General features: G+C 37.1%; 1 protein-coding gene across 1 annotated transcript; it reads right to left on the bottom strand.

The window, feature by feature from the left end:
• Positions 1-173: 173 nt before the first annotated feature.
• LOC109057485 (receptor-interacting serine/threonine-protein kinase 2-like) lies at positions 174-22,466 on the bottom strand. Its single transcript, XM_042717910.1, has 11 exons — positions 21,987-22,466; positions 19,798-19,951; positions 19,474-19,629; positions 18,077-18,234; positions 15,526-15,575; positions 12,162-12,323; positions 8,075-8,160; positions 7,791-7,883; positions 7,575-7,668; positions 5,110-5,334; positions 174-3,958 (listed from the first exon to the last, which is right to left on the bottom strand). The coding sequence occupies exons 1-11, from the start codon at positions 22,175-22,177 to the stop codon at positions 3,576-3,578; spliced, it is 1,752 nt and encodes a 583-aa protein (XP_042573844.1). The 5' UTR covers positions 22,178-22,466; the 3' UTR covers positions 174-3,575.
• Between the last annotated feature and the right edge of the window lie 40 nt (positions 22,467-22,506).

Below are 22,506 nucleotides of genomic sequence, written 5' to 3'. Positions count from 1 at the left end.
TGCAAATCAATGAGGAACTGGCTTTTGTAGGTAATAACAGATTTCAAAAGCACACTATTGTTGAGAGAGGTCACGCTTAATCCAGATTAGTACCAACTCTCGTGTAAACAGTTCAGGAATAGAAGAGTTCAGAATGTACTTTCAGGCAACACAAAAACAAGAAACCCCACACATTCAGGAAATTCTACACATTTTAATAACACTTCAAAGTTGACCATTTTTGTGGAAGTTCCTCACACAGTACCAGAGCACAGATGTATGCTACTTGTACACTGCTACATGTGCTATACATTATTTTCATTTTATATTAGATGACAAGCCATTTAGATCTTACGTCTAAGAGCTTCAAGGCAAAAAAACAACAACATTGATATCAATAGTAGTCATTTTAAATAAATCCCTAGCCTGTGTGAATTTAAATGTGATATGAACAAAAATGCAACATTTTCTGCATCCAGACCTAACAAGCCCATTAGGCATTCAGTATTTGTCTGATATATTGCTGAGATGAGTGCTAAAGTATATTCAGCCTCTGAATAATCTAAAGCAAGTGATATTTTCAAAACTATATATATAACATTACAAACCACTTAAGATGCATGTAAAGTATCACCAAGTAACTCTATAAATAAATACAAAACAATAACAGACCACAAATACTCTTTATATTGTAAATGGTCCCGAACCCTGGATAGTCAACATAAAAATCTGTTATAAAAAGGCTGTTCCTTTCTGCTCAAAAAATGAAAATATTAACTTAAAATCTGATTCTTGCATCGATAACAAGTCAATAACATCAAACACCAACAGCAAAGATGGGTTTCCGACACACAACGAAATCAAATCCAAAACTACAGAATGACCGATTTAGAGAAGGAAACATAAAACAACCAATTTCAGGGCATTCCAGAGGACTAACGTAATCAATCTAGGGAACATACATCACCTCTGTAATGATAAGGCCTCTAAAACAATGTCTGTGTGCACAGACGGGAAGTCTACAGCACAGACACATGCAAAACCCACCAGCACAGGAATTCAATGCCTGAAAACATAGCAAAACACTTATCAAAGGCTTCATTTAATCAAGTACATGACTGGCTCATCGGTCAAGCAAAAACCATCAAAGCATCAGCACAAAATGAATTCAGCATTACGAATTTCAGTTTGTGTTCTGCTTAAAGATCAGTAGAGCCGATATTTACAGTGCTAGCTTTAGTCATTCCCTTTGGTTTAGTTTCTAAAGAAGTTCAAACTTAAAACATAGGAAGCATAATTAACATTGGAAATCAAAATTTGGAACAACATAGCAAAAAACTGCTGGTCTAAACTGGCGACGGTTGTTTAAAACATTAGCACTCAATACTATTTGTTCCTTGATAAAAGCGTCTTGCCAGTAGAATTTCTTAAAATCTATCCAGATGTGATGTAAACATCAGTATATTCAATACAGCTGCTTCATGCTAGAGACTATTTTATGTATTAAAAGTGCTGTAAACTGTCCTCTGTCTGCTGCTACATCTGGAGTCAATGATAACCAGTGCAAACTAGGCTACATAGTGTAGATGGCACAATGCTTACTAAGAAAGAATGACCCAAGACACTTAACTAAACTGAAGTGTGAACAACTCTGGGCCACATACGGTTTAATAAGCAGGTCGCTGGTTATCCAATTTATTATTGAATTAATGCTCTTGACTATGGAAGCCCGTTTCCGCCACTGAATAAAAAATAAAAAAAGGGTTATTTTGACTTTTATCAAACATTTTTCTTTTTTAACTGCAAGTTATAAAGTCCTAATTTTGAGGGGAAATAGGACTGATATGTTCTCAGAATTGCTAGTTTATATCTCACAATTCTGAGTTTATTTCTCAGAATGGTCAGTTTGTCTCACAATTCTGACTTTATAACCTCCAATTGCGAGTTTAAAATCACGCAATTATAAGAAAAAAGTCTGAATTGCGAGTTCTCACAATTCTGACCTTAACTCGCGATTGTGAGTTTATCTTTCACAATTCTGAGAGAAAAAGTCAGAATTGAAAGAGGTAAACTCAAAATTGCAAGAAAAAAAGTCAGAATTGTTAGATAAAAAGTCGCAATTGCCTTTATTTTTTGTTCAGTGGCGGAAACGGGCTTCCATACTTGACTGACATGCCTTCTGAGAACAACAAAAACATAAGAGAAGAAAAGGCTTGCAAGTAAAGTTGGCTTCAGCCAGTTTGTGTGAACTCCATCATTATAGACTCCAGTGTGCTACCCTATTCAGCCTGGATTGATTCGGCTTCATCAAATGTCTAATATTGCTTATGAACAGGACGCTACAGTAGTCATCAAGGAAAGAATGACATCTGATTGGCTCAGTGGAAAAAACAGTCAGACAAAGAGCTTGATTTGTTGAGTCTGTCACTGCCAGCTGGGCAAAATAAACAAACAACAACAAAAAAAAAAACAATTATTTTGACAAATCTGCCAAAAGACTACAAAAATCCAAACATGTCAAAGTTAACCTTTTGGTGTAATTTAAAGGATAAAAAAAAAAAAAAAAAAAAATCATTTTTGAGTGACATTGTAAGTCATCATTCACTCACCCTCATGTATTTATACGAGTTTTCTTTCTTCTGTTTTTGTATAATAAGTCAATGGGGTCCAAAACAAATCGACACTGGACCCCACTGATAAAAAAAAAGGGTGATGATGACAGAACCCTTTTTGGGTGAACTATCCCTGCATGGCCAAACCATTAAACCACTTGTGTGTCAATGGACTTTATTTCGAACTTCTTATTTAATGTGATGCAAATGAAAAAGGGACATGATACACAGTATGCAACATACCATCTGTTCAAAAGGTGATGTCTAATTCTCAAGACGTATTTGTTGATTGAACCCATTGAATACAATGTAACTTTAAACCCATCAAAGCCTTAACTGCATCTACCCTGACTAAGGTCTGCATCTGTCCACCAACCCTAACACAGAATTCAACACAAAGCGAAACATCTAACAGCCATTGCGGGAAACAAGGAAGAACGAAACCACCGATTCACATGAGTTTTCATCAAGTCCAGACATGTAACTGTGCAGTAATATGGACGTTACTTGGCATTACAGGAGGGTGTGTTTTTCTTTATAACTTTACCTCAAATCTTCTATTTTACTAAGTTCGTTGGCATGAAAAAAAAGTGCAGGATCGATTGCTTAGGCGTTTCACTGCTTTTCCAAGTAGTAGCAACCAGATTCTTTTGATGGCTGGAATAAAGGTTTAAACATGACCATGTCAAATCACCGTACTGCTTAAATTTGCATCCCTTTCATCAAGGATTTAGGCATTACGTCAACACAAGCCAAGTGATTATTTTACCATTGTCGGCCTTGTACGATGCGTTGATACCATAAAAAGTGTGTCATAGGCACCAACACCTTAACCACAGGGGCAAAAGCACTTGTCCAGGCACACAAAGTATCGGCCAAGCAGCACAAACAAATGTAAGAGTGTGTGAACAGGAACCATCCTTAACTGAAAGAAGGACTCACGGAGCTCTGGTTCAAGAGCAGTGATTGGGAGCTGGGAGAAGGTCAGAAGTTTTGTGTGTTGTTGAAGGAGTTGGAGAGGAAGGGGGCGCTGGGGGCTGTATAAGGTGGCGGCGGAGGGCTGGTGGTGCTAAGGTCAGGGAAGGGATGCAGGCCCATCTGTTTGTTGTCCTGGAGCTTCCGCACCACCACGCGGCAGAAGTCCTCGCTATGCCGCTCGCAAGTGTCCAGAAGCTTCCGCACTTTGGCGGTACGCGTGGGCTGGTTCACGACCAGTTCATAGTCCTCACGCATCAGCAGCTCACGGGACAACAGAGCGTCTAAACTCTGATTGAGACACGCCTCCGTCATCTGCCGCACGATGTCCTCCCTTCGGCCAGCAATCCAGCGAGTCGCCGGACCTTGAGTGTCCGATGCTGTGACAAAATCTGCAAATAAAGTCAAAAGTTTTGTTTGTTTGTGTTTAATGCCATTCCAGCTTCTGCTGCTATTTTCATGGCAAGAAATATTTTGTCTGAATTATATCATGTGTTTATTATAAAAAAAAAAATAGCTAAAAACTCCAAAACTGTATTTGGCTTAATGGGTTAGTTCACCCAAAAATGAAAATTCTGTCATTAATTACTCACCCTCATGTCGTTTTAAACCCGTAAGACCTTTGTTCATCTTCGGAACACAAATTAAGATATTTTTGATGGAATCTGAGAGCTCTCTGACCCTCCATAGACAGCAATACTATCACGATCAACGCACAGAAATCTAGCAAGGACGCTGGTAAAATAGTCCATGTGACATCAGAGGTTCAACCGTAATTTTACGAATCATCATTTTTAAATCAATGTAAACAACGCTGATTACATTCTGGGGTACTCTCCAAAATGGGAGATGATGGCAACTCGGGGAGAAGAATTGCTAAATAAATTATGTAATTATTGTTTTCTTTGCGAACAAAAAGTATTCTTGTAACTTTGTAAAATTAGGGTTGAACCTCTGATGTCACATGGACTGTTTTACCAATGTCCTTGCTACGTTTCTGTGCATTGATCGTGATAGTACCCTTGCTGTCTATGGAGGGTTAGACAACTCTCAGATTTCATCAAAAATATCTTAATTTGTGTTCCGAAGATGATCAAAGGTCTTATGGGTTTGGAACGACATGAGGGTGAGCAATTAATGACAGAATTTTCATTTTTGGGTACTCAACTAACTCTTTACTTCTGTTAAAAATCTCTTCAAAGGAATTAGCCAAATCAAAAATAGTTTTCTCAAACAGTTAAAACCAGCACAATCTAATAAAACATGCTTAATGGATGAAGGGATTCAGCAAAGAGAACATGTTGGAGGATCTTCCCCATATATTAAAAACTTGAGTCATCCTGGAATGACCTATTCTACAGTGGGTATAAACAATCTGGTCCCATCGGTTAGAAAATTGATAGAAAATTATTTTACCAACATTGGGACTAATTTCATATAGTTTATTCATTGTATATAGATGACAGTCAAGAGAAAAGTTGATAGGAATTTATCTTATAGATGCTTCGGCCCTGTTCAAGGTTTGGCTAACAGGGGTGGTTACCTTGTGGGTGTGTCTGCAGCGTGAGGGGTTGTATGGCAAGAGCCAGGTCGATTTCACTCTGAGGCGCATGCAGTTTAAAAGGTATGTTGAGGTCGGACACAGGCTGCGCCGTCTGGTATTCGGGACTGAGGTTGTTCCGAGAGCAGTGGTCCATAAGAGGCTTTGGAGGATCAAGTGGAAGGGAAATTAATGATGGCTGCGGACCAGCCTGAGCACCTGACACACCTGATGATGTAGAATGTAGAATACATTACCCATACATTTTGTCACTGTTTACTCATTAGGGCTTTTCACACTACGCTTAACCCTGGGTTATTGTCAATCGATAGGAACATTCATGATGTCCTAGTTTGTTATTAAACACTGCTCTGGAGTTTGCTCCTGCATTGTGGTGGGAAAACGTGTATGGTGCAAAACAATGTAGTTCCAACATTAGTAACATCAGTGTTGGGTAAGTTACTTTAAAAAAGTAATTAATTACTAAAAAAAATCACAACAAAAATAAATAAAAAAAATTACTTTACTAATTACTCTGTCTGAAAAGTAATTTAGTTACTCAATAAGTAACTTATTTAAATCGCTAATTAGACTACATCTTAAAATCCCTTAGTATAAACCTTTAAGCCTAGACAACAGAAATTAAACTCTTTATTCTTTCAATTTGAGTCAAACATAGAATAGTTTAGCCTTTTCGCTTTAAAACAACTGTGATACTTAAACATTTTTATAAATAATGTAACCTTCTTTGGTTAACAAATAGAAATACTCTGCAAAATATCTGAATAACAAAGTTAAACAATACATTCCAGTTTGGCAAGATGTTCAGGAAAAGCCCAACTAGTAAAATCCATACAGGTTTATGTAAAAATACCACAACAAATAAAGTAAATAATAAAAAAAAAAAAAAATCACCTCCACCAAATAATAAAGCCGCGTCAGATCGCGCTGAGCTTCTGAGGTAAATTCCGGCTTATTACTCATAGCAAGACTTCTTTCAAAAACGAAGAAAATTAGATGAATCTGGATTTTTTTTATTTTAAATTTTTTTTTTTTTTTTTTTGTATCTAGGTGAGGGCGTTTGCAGAGGTGACTGCATATAATGAGCTCAGACACGGGAAAGACTGTGCCTCGCTTTAGATTCATATGGATTACATAATCAGAGAATATCAGTTTTCAATTTGAATTCGTTTATTTAAAAGTAGACACTTCAAGCTTTCAGATACAAGAAAGACTGTACCTCGCTTTAGTTTCATACGGATTACATAATCAGATAATATTCATTTTCAATTTGAATTCGTTTGTTTACAAATAGACACTTCAAGCTTTTTATAGACATATTCCCCATGTCTCTGTGTCAAGTATTCGCTGAGTTTCGATTCATAATTTTGATGCATAGAAAGTTGCTCACGGAGACCGAGACGGCAGAAAGCGCACCGTTTGAAATTTAGATTTCAAATTCAATATTGATTTTAGAAAGGTTTAAATTTTTTACAGTGTGTAATGCAAGTACTTTATAAGTAACTGTAATTACATTACCTAAAAATAAACAGTAATCCCTCACTTTACTTTTTCAGTGGATAACTAATTTAATTACAGTAACGCGTTTCACCCAACACTAATTATAACTAGATGCTTAGCAACACACATCAAACCCAACCCATATTCACATGCTTTGCACAGTCACAGAAACACTGTGCAATACAGTATATAAACATACGTTTCAGTGTTTAAGGGGGAAAATGACAAATGGTGATGAAAAACACATGAATTGGAGTGAAGAAGAGACCTTTATAGTCCGTTCAGGAAAATATCAGTCGGCAATATATAATACAAGGATGTGAAGTGCTAGATAATTTATGTACATTCATTCATCCAATCAATGACCCTGGACCACAAAACCAGTCACAAGTAGCACGGGTATATTTGTAGCAATAGGCAACAATACACTGTATGGGTCAACATTATTGATTTTTCATTTAAGTCAAAAATCATTAGGATATTAAGTAAAGATCATGTTCAAATATTGTCCTATCCTAACAAACCACACATCAATGGAAAGCTTATTTATTCAGCTTTGACGTATGATGTATAAATCTCAATTTCAAAGAACTGACCCTTATGACTGGTTTTGTGGTCCATGGTCACTTATATCCAAATAAGAATGTTTACCCAGAGTTTATGAATGTACAGACTGAAACATCAGCTTATGAAAACCCAGGATTAATTGTTATACCCAGTTAAAGTATGAAAATTAAAAACAAAACAACCCAGGATTCTGTTTATGACACAGGGTTTAACTATTTCAAGTGTGAAAAGCCCTATTGTGATTTTTTTTTCCCATTCAGCAATTTATTTCCATGGAAGAAATTAAGTCACACAATTAGTGAACAACACAAAGGTGAGTAAATGATACAAGAATTTCATTTTTGGGTGATCTATCGCTTTTAGAAGAAATGAGTCCTTGCCTTGAGAGGGATTTGATATGGTAAGGAAGCCTGGATGGGACATTTCTGCTTCCTGGGAAGAGCAGGATCCTGATCCAGATGTGGAACTGTTGTCCTGTCATGTTACATGAAAACATTAAGACACTCACCAGACTGCTCTTATCTCTGCTTAAATACTGAATCATCAACAACCCAAGGCAACACAGGACTTATTTATACATAAAAAATGTAACTTACTGGCCAAGGGACATTTTGCTCCTTCACAATCTTTTCTTCAATTCTTTTTCCGTTTGTTTGAGTCGATGAGCAGCAGCTTGATGGCCTCATATACTGAGGGAAGGAATGCATGAGAAATTATAATACAATCAACTGTTTTTTTTTTGGTTTGTTTGTTTGTTTTTTTTACCTAAGAGCCAGAAGATGCAATCAAATTATTTCCATTTACTAAAACAGACATTAAAATTAAAGTTCTCCACATATAATTCATCCATGCAAACTCAGTCTAACCCTTAAAGACTCACCTTACTTCGTTTGACTACCAACACTGCTTCCAAGAAATCAATCTCATCAAATCTCCTCATCATGGGCTCCAGTTCAATAAGACATTCTGTACAAACATGACAATCAAAGCAGCTATTAAGCTACAAAATAATTAATCAAAGCTGCATAAGAATGCAGCTTTGTAACTTTTGGCGCTCTTGTGGTTAATAAACAGAACTGCATGTGTCTTGCGGAAGAACATTGTAGTTTATAACTTATAAGTGTACCATAGTGATTCAGGATAAGCCAAAAACACAGTTTGGAAAATTGATAAATTATGTACATTTTGAACACAAAAAAGTACAGACTGCAGCTTTGAGTAAAATAAAAACAAATAAACAATATCTACAATTAGCACCACCCAAAGCATTCCCAAACTTTTTCTGTCAGCTAAACTCTTTTGACTATAAATATGGCATTATTTTCATGACAAATGTCAATTAAAATAAGTGCATTTTTGTAGCGAAGTGCGCACACTCTCTGGGCGACAGCAGTGTGTATCTGAGTGCACCAACCGGTTTTGTGCGAGAGCAAAGGAAATCTGTGTGCTTATATTAATGTGCTTTCGCACTACAACAATGCGCTCTCGACATTTGTCAGTAAAATAACACCATAAAAATACACATTCACATGCTCACAGTTCCCTGATGTTGCCTAATGGTCACGACAAGCAGCTAAACAAATAAAATATTTATTATTTAATTATTTGATATTTCATCTTTTTAGTAAGTGTTTTACTTTGTATTTTACAAATATTCACCTTTATTTTACAGTTTTATGATTGAATTAATTATTAGCTTTTCAACAGCTTGGGAAACCCTGTTATAACTTGCAAAACATCAATAACGGTTCACTTCCTAGAGTTGGGTTCACACCAAGCGGCAACCTCCCGCTCTCTCTCGTTAAGCCAATAAGGAAGTGACTAAAACTGCAATTCATCAACTGGCCGCTTGAGGCTGGCTGCAAAAGGGAGTCAATCCCATAGACTCCCCATGTTAAAATGCCCAACTTTATAGCAGAAAAAAACATGTTTACAGCCTGGTTCAAAAAATGATTTTGGTCAATAGCTAATTTTGCCCTTCATGACAACTGTGAGGGGGGTGAATTTTTTTTATATCTCATCCGTTTTAATTATATTAAGCCTTAAAGTTCTGTTTAATTAAAGGGTTAGTTCACCCAAATATTAAAATTATGTCATTAATGACTCACCCTCATGTCGTTCCAAACCCGTAAGACCTCCGTTCATCTTCGGAACACAGTTTAAGATATTTTAGATTTAGTCCGAGAGCTTTCAGTCCCTCCATTGAGAATGTATGTACGGTATACTGTCCATGTCCTGAAAGGTAATAAAAACATCTTCAAAGTAGTCCATGTGACATCAGAGGGTCAGTTAGAATTTTTTGAAGCATCGAAAATACATTTTGGTCCAAAAATATCAAAAACTACGACTTTATTCAGCATTGACTTCTCTCCCGGGTCTGTTATGAGCGCGTTCACAACACTGCAGTTTAGTGATATCCGGTTCGCGAACGAATCACTCGATGTAACCGGATCTTCTTGAACCAGTTCACCAAATCGAACTGAATCGTTTGAAACGGTTCGCGTCAACAATAAGCATTAATCCACAAATGACTTAAGCTGTTAACTTTTTTAATGTGGCTGACACTCCCTCTGAGTTCAAATAAACCAATATCCCGGAGTAATTCATTTACTCAAACAGTACACTGACTGAACTGCTGTGAAGAGAGAACTGAAGATAAACACCGAGCCGAGCCAGATAACGAACGAAACATTGACTCCTTCTCAAGTTAAGAACCAGTTGCATTGGTTTTCGGATCACTAGTACTGATGGGAAGTTCGGTTCTTTTCCGCGAACCGGTTCTTTCGGACAGTTCGATTCAATAAACCGTTTGAAGAAAACTGCTCACCAGTTCTTTTGCGCTCGATGTAATGACGTCATTGGCGATGATTGCCCTTGATTCAAGCCTTCGGTTTACCCGTGCTCATAATATTAGCACAGAATCAGTTCAGAATCAATCATCAAAAGAACCAGTTCGGTTCAGACGCGCTGTGTGTCAGTCTGAATCACGCTGAATCACGTATGCGCAGTATCATCAGCTCCTCGGTTCTTGAATCGGACGCGTCTGACAGAAACGGTTCTTGACTCGAGAATGAGTCAATCTTTCGTTCGTTATCTGGCTCGGCTCGATGTTCATCTTCAGTTCTCTCTTCACAGCAGTTCAGTCAGTGTACTGTTTGAGTAAATGGATTACTCCGGGATATTGGTTTATTTTGACTCAGAGGGAGTGTCAGCCACATTAAAAAAAGTTAACAACTTAAGTCATTTGTGGATTAATGCTTATTGGAGACGCGAACCGTTTCAAACGATTCAGTTCGATCTGGTGAACTGGTTCAAGAAGATCCGGTTACATCGAGTGATTCGTTCGCGAACCGGATATCACTAAACTGCAGTGCTGTGAACGCGCTCATAGCAGACACGGAAGAGAAGACAATGCTGAATAAAGTCATAGTTTTTGCTATTTTTGGACCAAAATGTATTTTCGATGCTTCAAAAAATCCTAACGGACCCTCTGATGTCACATGGACTACTTTGAAGATGTTTTTATTACCTTTCTGGACGTGGACAGTATACCGTACATACATTTTCAATGGAGGGACAGAAAGCTCTCGGAATAAATCTAAAATATCTTAAACTGTGTTCCGAAGATGAACGGAGGTCTCACGGGTTTGGAACGACATGAGGGCGAGTCATTAATGACATAATTTTAATATTTGGGTTAACTAACCCTTTAAGGGCATGGCCACTTGAGTGACAGGTGGATTGCCGCTGCTGACACTGCTGTCACGCTAGGTGGGCGTGGCTTCAGCAACCAGCTCCCGCCTTTTTGCCCATTTTCAATTATCGGGGAGAGTCGCGCGGTGACGCGCCCTCAAGATGGCGACGGCCTGCTCTGCACACTTTGAGCTTCAAAAACACTCTTCAGGGGTCTACGGGTGACGTCATGGACACTATGTCCATGTTTTTATACAGTCTATGGTTCGCACCAATACAGTGATCCAGGATGATGCACTTTTGTAGGCCAGAGCCCAGAAACCAGTTAGCATTTAAACAATTTCAGTTTAATATTCTGAATGGCTTTTTTTTTTTTTTTTATAGGTTTTTGGTTAAATGCCTGAAATAAGGTCTGTGGTAAACACAAGCAATTGGTTGATCGTGTTTAGACTTCAAAATTCAGAAAAGCTGTGTTCATTTGTGTAGATTATCATGTGTAAGAATCATAAACTTCTGTTCATCCCACAGTTTCTTTTCCACAATAATCCAAAAGCCAATAGAAAAATCATATTGGGTTTTTGTCAAGGGTACCAGGGTGATGCTAACTTCCGGGTTGGCCTACAAAAACAAGAACACCATCACCGCAGCACTCAACTGCGACCCATATCAGAGCTGACATGATGTGTATCCCAAATCAGCATTTCAAGTGGACTTGAGTGCCGTTTACTTTTTTTGGGTCTCCTCTCATATTAAAAAACTGAACTCAAATGAACTCACGTCTGTGCCAAAAGATCTTACTCAACATAGCCTGCTGCTAACTAGGGAATAAAATTGTCTATTGTTAATGGGGCATGTTAAAAAAAAAGTCATCAATGCCTAAATCTAGATATTAGACTTTCACAGTGTTTGCTTTAATTACTGATTTATTAAACCTTATCTGGTTAATAGACAATTCTAGATGAATGACACATGAAGATGACCCCACTGCTCTCTGTCCGTTCAGTCATTTCCTCATTCCCCTGAGCTGCTGCAGGGTTTGTAAAAGGGAAAACTTTACTTGTAATGACTCAACATTTCTAATTCTCTGTAACACCAAATTTTATCACGAGATGACAAAATTGCCAGTAAAGACCAATGACTGAATTGTGGTTAGACATTTAAAATAATTCATGAACCACAGAAACAGGTCACCCTATTGGATTGTGACAGCATGAAGCAAACAAGTTCAGAGGGATTGCGAAAAGCAGGGGAAAGGTCAAAGGTGGGGTGCTCACTGAGAAAGGAGGGCCGTTCATCTGGTTTGGTGGTCCAGCCGCAGGTCATGAGGTTAATAAGGGTCTCTCGGCTGGGGATGTCTGCTGGCAGACTGTCCAGGCCCGTGTCGGGTCGTGATCCACGGAGAACGCTGAACATAATCTGCATGGGATTGGTGGCCTCTGCTCACAGAGAGAACAAGAGGACAGTGTCAGAGAACCAGTGTTAATTTCGTTAATGAAGACAATGACGAAAAATATTCGTTAACGGACATTTTTTCTGTGACTAAGATGAGACACTGACGAGCTAAAAATAATATCTGATGAAGAAATTTATGCCGCGTCTTCGTTAACTAGACGAGACTGGACCATAATGTTATTTGAGGACTACCGGACATTCAAAATGCATCCTATAGGCTACTGTCCTTCAGAACTGTCCCTGTCATTGGATTGCGATCAGATAAGGGGCGTTTGCAAATCTAGTCAGTATAGCAGCCGCAGTGGATGAATAGGCTAATAAAACACGAACTAGCGATCTGAAACAATGGCCTCAGCACCCGAAGGGGTAGAGATAAGGTAACCAGACGTCCCGTTTTTCCTGGGAGTCACAATTCGTTGCCGATTAACTTTAAAGTTAGTGAAGGCGGGATAGGCGAAATCGTGCTGATAGAAGTGTTCTCTCTCGCGCGCGCGCACACGCTCCACTTCCTCAGTTCTCACCGCTCAAATTCACACACAGCAGTCCAAATGTTTATCGTGTAGAGTATCTCACGTAAATACAGTAGGTTATGGATTAAGTGAACGTGAACAGGTGGGTGAAAACTGAATGTGTGTCAGTATTTCATGCATGCCTTCCATCTTAAAAGGACAGCATTCCAAATTAAATACCTATCTGTCATTAATGTTAACCAACAAAAGATGTTAAATAGATGTATACGTTAAGTAAAACCTACTGTATCTGAAAAAAATGAGTTTAATTTGTATCTCTGTTGTATTTGTCCTATTGTACTTCTTTAATAAAAAATATATAATAATAATATTTTTATAAGTTGCTCCTTTTTCACTACTGTTAAAGGGATAGTTCACCCAAAAATGAAAATTATCATAATTTATTCAAGTTTTTCCAAACTCAGTCCTTGATTCAAATTTCTCATAAGCTTAATTGATTTGGTCTAAAGAGAGAAGAATTAAAGATTATTTTAGTTTAAAGACTACATATAAAAATAGCTACCAAAATAAATTTTGGTAACTACAGTTTGGCTAAAACTATTGACTAAAAGTAATAACTAAAAGTTGACAAAAATGCAATGACTTTTCGTCGACTAAAGCTAGACTAAAACTATGAAAGACTCAAATTACTAAAATGTGAGTAAGACTATTAAGCATTTTCATCTCAAGATAAAGACTAAGACTAAATCAAAAATGCCTGCCAAAATTAACACCGCAGAGAACTGAGGAATGTTGTCTGGGAAGACAGACTGCTGCAGTTCATGAAATGGAGGAGGAAGTGTCCATGAGAGGAATCTGTGTCATCGTTTTTTTTGTATCAAAAACATGACATAGCAAAATGTGCTCAGTGTTGAGTCAGGCTGACTTCACTGGTTGCAATGTTAGTTTCAAATACTAGTATAGTTTATAAACATTTTGAATTTGTTTTTTATTTTTATATTTTAGTTTTCATTTTAGTTGAAGTTTTAAAAATTTTGTTGTGCTTTTTTTATTAATTTTTTTATTTACAAATTATATAATGTTTTTAAAAAAACATTTCATTTAGTTTTAGTCATTTTGGCACATCAAGTTCAACTAAATGAAAATGAGAAACTCTGCCAGTAACACTTTAGTTTAGGGACCAATTCTCAATATTAACTAGTTGCTTATTAGCATGCTTGTTACTAGCACATTGGCTGTTTATTAGCACTTATAAAGCACATATTAATACCTTATTCTGCATGAGCATATTCTAGATCCCTCAATCCACCACATACCTAAATTTAAAGGGGTCCTATTATGCGTTTTCACTTTTTCAACTTTAGTTAGTCTGTAATGTTGTGGTTTGAGCATAAAAAAGTTCTGCAAAGTTACAAAGCTCAAAGTCCATTTCAAAAGGAGATATTTTATTTAACAGAAATCACTTTTCAAAAACTACAACGAACGACTCGTTTGGACTACAACCCATTTTTTCAGGATTTGTGATATCACAGATATAGACGAATGGGAGGAGACCTGGTTGAGCTGCACTAGAGAAGGCAACAAGTGTTATATCACTATGTCAGAGACACGATAGCTTCACCAAGCAGATGAGCTTAGAGTGGTTACAATAATCCGGGTTTAAATCACGCTCAAACTGATTTGATTTTGATGCAATATTTACACTGAAGCTTGCAGGCGGCTGTGGTAAGGGGCATGACATTTCCCGACCAGGACTTTGTAAAAGAGCATAATAGGACCCCTTTAACAACTACCTTACTAATTACTAATAATTTTTTTTTTTTTTTTACAGTTTTAGTTAACTTTAATAACCCTGCTGCTTGTGCTGTATGTGTTGTACTGAATAAAATAAGTAGAGAAAACTTTCAGAGTATTTTAGTACAGTATTTTATCCATGTCAAAGAAAGTCTTTATAGCTTAATGAAAATTTGGTTTTGTTATTTTACTGGTATTTTAAGCATTGCATAATACAGGTCTAATAAAAATCTAATAAAACCATATGCAGTTTTTATTTGCATTTATGGTTTATTATGCCATTTTTAACTAGTTAAAAAGTTATTTGGGGTGGTTATCGCAGTCTCGTGTGTCCCAGTTCTAATTTCTTTGTTGCTTCCACTCATACTGATATTAGCGTTCACGATACAAAACAGTCCCATTGTTACATTCAGATGTCAACATTAAAGATCTTCACCACAAGCACAGTGATGCACAAATGAGGAAATATGCTTTGTTGTCTTAAAAACACAAAGAGAAGAATCTGCTCTTGAATCGACTCAATGGATTCAGCTCAAAATAACAATGTAATTTAAAACCCAAATATAATTAGCATTAAACATTAATAAATCTAAAATGAACCTACATATCTTGGCTGAAGTTTTAGCATGTTTTAATAAAATGCTTTGAATAAACTCTTTTCATGTGACTGTTGATAAAAATGTCATACAGTCAAGCTGGAAACATATTTCTATATTTGTGCTTTATTAAGAAAACATTCTGAAAGACTGTTAACCCAAGAACCAATATTCATTTCGATTCGTGAACGTCTTTTTAAACCAGTTCACTATATTCACAGAAAAGATCTGATTAAAAAGAATGCTTTATTCACTATTTTATATGAACTATGTGACTGTCGTGGAACCCATTGGTACACTTTTCTATAATTCATGATGGACCCTACCTTCATATGGTATCCGTCTTGAAAGCACTTCCCACATGATGATGGCGTAACTGAAAAAGGAAGCACAGAACAGATGAGAGAACGGTTTCACTGCTGCATCCACATCTGGCAATCCCCTTTGGAGATAAAACACACACTGTCCTATCCATGTAATAATTTCAACATGCCCTCTGACTAAGATCACCAAACCTCAGAGGCGCTGGCAGGTTGACATTTAGTTTCTAAATCACTTCCCTTTTTTTGACCAGAGCAGTGAAGGACAAAATAAAGGCCTCTTTCATGGGTGGTTTTGGTGAGCTATGATTAAACCCAGAAACTGGTCAAATTTATTGTTCTGTTTCCCAGCCTCTCTCTTTGTTCTGAAAAATTGGTCAAATATTTCATAATTTCCAATATCCTGTACTGCTATATTCCTCAATCTCAATCAAAGAGTTTGCACATCTGTTAATCAATGAATTTCCATTACATTTCCCGTTCACTTGCACCTTGGATAAGGATTTTATAGATTTCTAGACGATAAAATATTTTAGAGGTAAGAATAACTAGAAAAAAGGTTTCATGACTTTTCCAGGCCTGGAAATCACTTTTTAAAGGGGTCATCGGATGCCAATATTCCACAAGTTGATATGATTCTTTAGGGTCTTAATGAAAAGTCTGTAACATTTAATAGTTCGGTTAAAATTTCTCAATGGTAGTTTAAAACAACACCGTTTTTATCCATCAAAAACAACTCTTTTCAAAGCAAGCTGTTTTCTTGCATGCCACTTTAAATGCAAATGAGCTCTGCTGACCCCGCCCCTCTCTTCCGAGCCACTCTCTGAGGGACTGTTTACTTTAGTCTAGAGATGCACCGATTGATCGGCCAGGGATCGGAATCGGTTGATTTTCCTGATGATCGGTCCGGATCGGTGACAGGCGGATCAGTCTAACTTTCCGATTTCGAGCCGATCTGTTTTGTTACCAGCGGCACAGGCAATAACGTCACGTCTGCTGCGCATTCTCGCTCTCTTCTCTCCGACGACGTCTCATTCGCTCCGGTTAAATGGTGCTTGTATTGCGCATTATTTTAGTCATTCCCTCAGGTTTCGCGCTTACACCAAAAGCGCGAGCACCACCAATGATCTATATCAGTGGAGCGCACAAGCCGCGCTCAGTCTCAAACAGCTTGTGAGCTACAAATACCAAAATGAGTGGCTAGCTGCGCTAAAACATTCAAATACATACAAAATTATGTCAAAATGCCAGTCTTGGTGAGTATCCAGTTAAACAAAGTCAGTTTTGGAACATTAAATAGTTGAGAAAGAGAATGTTGTGTAACAGTATATTGGGTCCGTGGATAAACTCTTAAAGGGACCGCAGTCCAATTTTCATGCTGCTGTCTGTCATGTTAATCAAAGGACATTTGATAAAAATTTACATTTGATTACTTTAATTTCTGTAGTATTTTTTACCTAAATAAAAACTTACTTAACCTGAAAAACATTCATAGCTTTCAAAGTTTCATAGCTCTCTTTATTCTATTGCATTTATTTGTGCTTTTGTTTACATTTTTTTTTTATTTGTTCTTATTTTATGACTGACTTGTGTGTTTTTTTTTATGAAACTTTGCATTTAAGAAAAGTAGATTTTTGTTTGTATATGCTGTCAATTATATCTCTTGAAAAAAAAAAAAAAAATCGGAATCGGCAAAAATCGGTATCGGCAGAAAAATCAGAATCGGCCAAGAAAATTGCAATCGGTGCATCTCTACTTTAGCCACATTCATCGTGAAACTTGCTAACTAGCACGTTATTAGGACAGGCGATTTGCAAAGATTCATTAAAAAAACCTTACACTCACTTCTTCTGGAGGTAAAGCTGGACCACGAATGATTTGCGTGAACATAAACACATTTAGGTCGATCGGGGACCCATTCCCTTCAGAAACAAATGTAATCCACTGCATCTTCAGCGGCTCAGATGTCGGGAGTAAATGACGACTGCTGTGTTCATTATTACATCCAACAACAAAACACCTCAATCGCTTAGGAGTCATTCTAGTCTACATCTGCTCCGGCGGTGAAACGATGGAGGACTGATGACGGCTCACTCAGGGCGGGACCAAGGTAAGACACCAGTCCAGTCTGTGCTGAAATGCTACTGTCAATCAAACTATCGTGGGAGGGGCCTGTCTTTGTGACGTCACACAGACAGGCATCTGAGATCGGCTCGATTTGAGAATTGATTTAACGAGATTAAAAAAAAAAACACTGGGTGGATCTTTATCATTATAGGGTGGTTGTGTAAGTTCAAACAACTTGTAAAAGTGCATGTAGCATCCAATGACCCCTTTAAATTTCCTGACATTTCCCTCATCTGACAGGAATTTTGCTGAATCAGCATTAGACACGGGCCGTGGTGCAATAAGGACATCTGAACGTTTTAAGGGGATGCCCCCTCAAAAAAATACAGGAACTGAGAGAGAGCAGTACATGTAGTTAAAATAATCTGAAACTGAGAAGTTCACCCATCCTGTGAAAACTGGAAGCTTTATAAAATCTACAGAAACTGACCTGTACATGTCATATTTGACATCAGCCCTGCGGTTCTTGGACGGTTCGTACTCCTCAGGTGGCATATAGATGACCGTGCCTCCCATTTCAGCAGGTTTGGAGCTGGACCCTTTAGTGATAGAGAGCTGGCGCCATTTAGATAAGCCAAAATCAGCTATCTATTCACAAACACAGACATACAAGATGCACATTAGATCAGAAAATCCAACGTGAAATCACAACAAAATATATGATAACACTTTAGTTCAGGAACCAATTCTCACTATTAACGAGTTGCTTATTAGAGTTTACAGAAGCAAAAATCATAGATAATAGTCACATAATAGAGAGAATTGGTCCTCAAACTGTGTGTGACCAAATATATGACATACTTTCAAAATTTATGCTGATCAATGGTAGAATTTAAAAAAAAAAAAAAAAAAAAAAAATTTTTATATATATATATATATATATATATATATATATATATATATATATATGTCTGTCAAGATACAAAAAAAGGCATCACTGTACTACATTCATCACCATTTTCTAACCCTTGTTTTCTTTTTTTTTTACTTTTTTGCCAAACAACAGAAACCAAATGTTGTGCTAGCATTTTCTATCCATTTCCAATCACAATGAATGAAGACATAGGTTTTAAAGGCTGCATGTCAAGACTTTTTAGTGAATAACAACTAAAATGTCAGTCTGCTCCTCATGCAAAGCTATACTATGGCTTTAAAAAAAACTTGAATTACAGCACACAAATCACATGAAGCACTTCCATGATACGTTTATGGTGCATTTGTGTAATTTTTGAAGCTTTAGAGCTCCAGTCTCAAGTAAAAGAGTGACCAGTACATTACTGAAAACATCTCCTTTCGTGTTTCACAGAATTAAGTCATACAGGTTTGAATTTACATTACAGTGAGTAAATTATGGCAGAACTTTCATTTTGGGGCTAACTATCCCTGTAGTATAAAGGTTTACAGACTTCCCAGAGACGAAATAATGAATAATTATTGTATTTTTCAAACCCATATAAATGATGACATGTTAAGCCTTAATTCAAAAGTATAAGTATTGACTTGTACTGTTTAAAAGGGAACAAAAGAGTAGTAGTAAGACGTTCAAACTTGTGAAAGATACATGAAACTTTCTGGAAAGAATATCTAGAGGAGACGAGCAGGCTTACAAGATACTGACACTGATAACATTCAGACAAATATGGAGCTCAGCACTTTACAACAAGAGCTCAAATTCCAACAAAAACATCAAGAGTTGATCACCTTGACGTTCAAATACTTCAATAACTGCTTTCCTTTACAAGTTCCAGGAAAACAGATCTACAAATGCATCCAAACACATATGTGAAAGAGTAATAAAATGAGGCATGGAGACATCTTCAAGCAAACCTTAACATGGTACTCCCCATCCATCAGGATGTTCTGAGTTTTAAGGTCATGGTGTAAAAGGGGTGGCGTCATATTGTGGAGGAAGTTTACTCCTAAAGCGATCTCATAAAGAATACGCAGCCTCAGTGGCCAGGCCACCGCTGGGTACATATCTTTCTGTAACGCAATAAGAGAAAACAGAAGTCAACATTCAAGAACCTCTTTGCCATAAAGCAGAAAGTGAAACTGTGCATTACTCAAACTCCAAGTGAATCGTTACACTAATACTGCCAGACTAAACAAGAAGTATGCCCTGTAAAAGGAATGCTGTTTGTACATTTATACCTCATGCAGGATCTCATCCAGTGATCCGTTGGTCATGTACTCCGTCACAATGCAGAAGAACTCCGGCTCATTACACACCCCAAAGATCTGGATGATGTGGTTAAACCGAGCTTTGTGAAGCACCTCAGCTTCCTTCAATAAACAGTTCCTTTCCCTGCAAAAAAGATGAAAGGTTTCTCTGTCAGGCAATATCATGAGATGCAGTATAAGTTATTAACTGCCTGGTTTTGACCAATGAATTTACACAAATTGTTCCTTTATTCCTTGCATTATCCATTCTTCTATGGACTTCGTTCAATGAAAATCTCGAAAATTTTATGGTGCTTCAGTTTCCTTTTCAAAGGCCAAAGAGTATATTAAAATTATCTTAAATATTTACATACACAATATTACATTTTTGGACAATACTGATAAACTGGTAATTATTTTCATGATAATGGATGATACTGAAATTAAAATGTATTCTGAATACATTGAAAATGAAACACAGTAGACTAAAACCAATCATGTTAAATGCTACAAGTGAGTTTATAAACCTCAATGTTATTGTAAACAGTCTAAAACTATAAACGTAATTTTGGGATTTAGATTACATTTAACAATTTAAGTGCAACGTTATGGTTTTTAAAGGCGTCGTCCGGCAAAAATGAAAATTTGTTCATCATTCCTCACCTCACAGACTTTTGTTCATCTTTCGAAACACAAATGAACATATTTCCAATGAAACCAGAAAGATTTCTCTCTCCACAGAAAGTCACCCAAAAAAAAAAAAAAAAAAGCTAATACAATTTGATTCATGGGTCAAAGATGTTAAGATGTCCGCATCAAAAGAAATGTACAAAAGTGATTTTGTGTCCATAGAAAGCACATTAAATGTAAGTAAAATGTCTACTTTTAAGGTTTCAAATAAGTTTTTGGAGAATAAAATGTCAAAATTTGGTTGATATAATGTTACATTGTCATTCAGTGTAACACAATATTTATGCAAAAATTCAAACAACATGCTTATTCTGACGTGTACATATTAAAATATCTAAAAGAATAATGGAGCATACTAAATTTTATTGTGTTTTAAATTAGTAAAAAAAAATTACTGACAAATGGGCAAAACCTAGGATAATGGCAAACGTTAAAAATTTAAAATTACAACTCATTAGTATTTGGGGTGAAAGTAATTAGTCTTTTATTATGTCATAAATTGATTTTTGTAGTAAATATGCCTGACAAGATTGTTACACTGAATGACATTTTACTGGGTGTCTTCTGTAAATCATGTATGATATTTATTTTTTGCTCAGAAAAACAAAAACAAAATTGCAATTAAATAAAACAGAAAACTTTGTGCATTTTTGGGGGGAAACACTACAACAGTTTAAAGCAGTATTACACTTTTTTTTTATGCTTAAACACTTTTTCGTCTTTGACCCTCATATGGATAACTTTTACAATTTCTTCACAATGTTCTTTGTGTTTCAAAGATGAACAAAAGTCATGAGTGAGAAATGATGACAAACTATCACTGAGCAACATCACTATCATAGATGCTCGTTTGCCCCACTTTTAACATTAATTACCCAATATAGGATGATTCTGAAAAAAACCCTCTAAAAACATAGATAAACGTTATGATACAAATATTGTGCATCTTTAGAACAGTGACTTCATCTTGAAATTCTTCCTTTAGTGTTCCATAGAAAAAATAAATATAATAATAATAAGGGTGAGTAAAAGTTGACAGACCTTTAAGTAAACTATCACCTTAAATTTTCACTCCAAATATTTTCATGACTTCAAAGTTGTACTTTTTTTTCCAGGTCTGGAAATGACATCCCATGACATTTACAGGTTTTTCATGCTCTTAGAAACCTCCCTCAGCTGTAACTCTGTGCTTATTAGCACAAAACAGACAGTGTTTGTCCCAAAAGAGCTCGTGGCCCCTCATATTCCTACTGAAAATACATTCAAACGTCTTGAGCATACAGTACCTTTAAAGCAAGCTGTCTGACCGCATACTTAACGTAAGTGCTGCATAGTTCAGATCAGAGACCTTTCTAAAAACCTGCAACGACCAGCATTTATGGCCATACCAGACTGAAACGATCACAGCGCATAAAAAGCCCAGCAATCATCGTGCATTTGCGCGAATAAGGAAGCAGAGTCGAGATCGTAAGTGCGCTGAGTGAACCCACCTCTCACCAACCGGTGAATCCAGTTTCAAGCACTTGATCGCCACCGTGGTGCGCCAGTCGCTGTGCTGAGCCCTGAACACGGTCCCGAAGCCTCCCTTACTGATGTAGTGCAGGTCCGTTAGTTTCCGGTACGGGATCACCGGTAAGGTGCTGGTGAGACTGCAGATGTTGACGCAGCCGGTGTGCTCCATGTTTGAGGGTATTATGAGATGAGACGGGCCCGTTCAGCTTCAGTGGAAAGAGGAACTGAAAGCGCGCTGCTACAGCTGAAAACCCTCACAGACAGAGACAATATCGCGCACGTATCTAACTCACATGTTGTGAAGGCGGTCTAATCTACACCACCAAGAGACAGGCGTTTACGTGACTAACGTTACTAATTCATGTAGTCCTTGTTAAAAGTGTCCCTGGATAACAGATGGAAAAGGAATGTGTCCTACGGATCGCGCTTGGAGACACGCCCCCAATCCGAACAACGCATTTTATATCACGCCATAAAACAAACTGCAAATTACCGCCA

The sequence above is a fragment of the Cyprinus carpio genome, chromosome B2 (genome assembly GCF_018340385.1).
Source record: "Cyprinus carpio isolate SPL01 chromosome B2, ASM1834038v1, whole genome shotgun sequence".
NCBI lineage: Eukaryota > Metazoa > Chordata > Actinopteri > Cypriniformes > Cyprinidae > Cyprinus > Cyprinus carpio.
The sequence above is the reverse complement of the archived record's forward strand: the minus strand, read 5'-3'. Positions and strand labels throughout refer to the sequence as shown.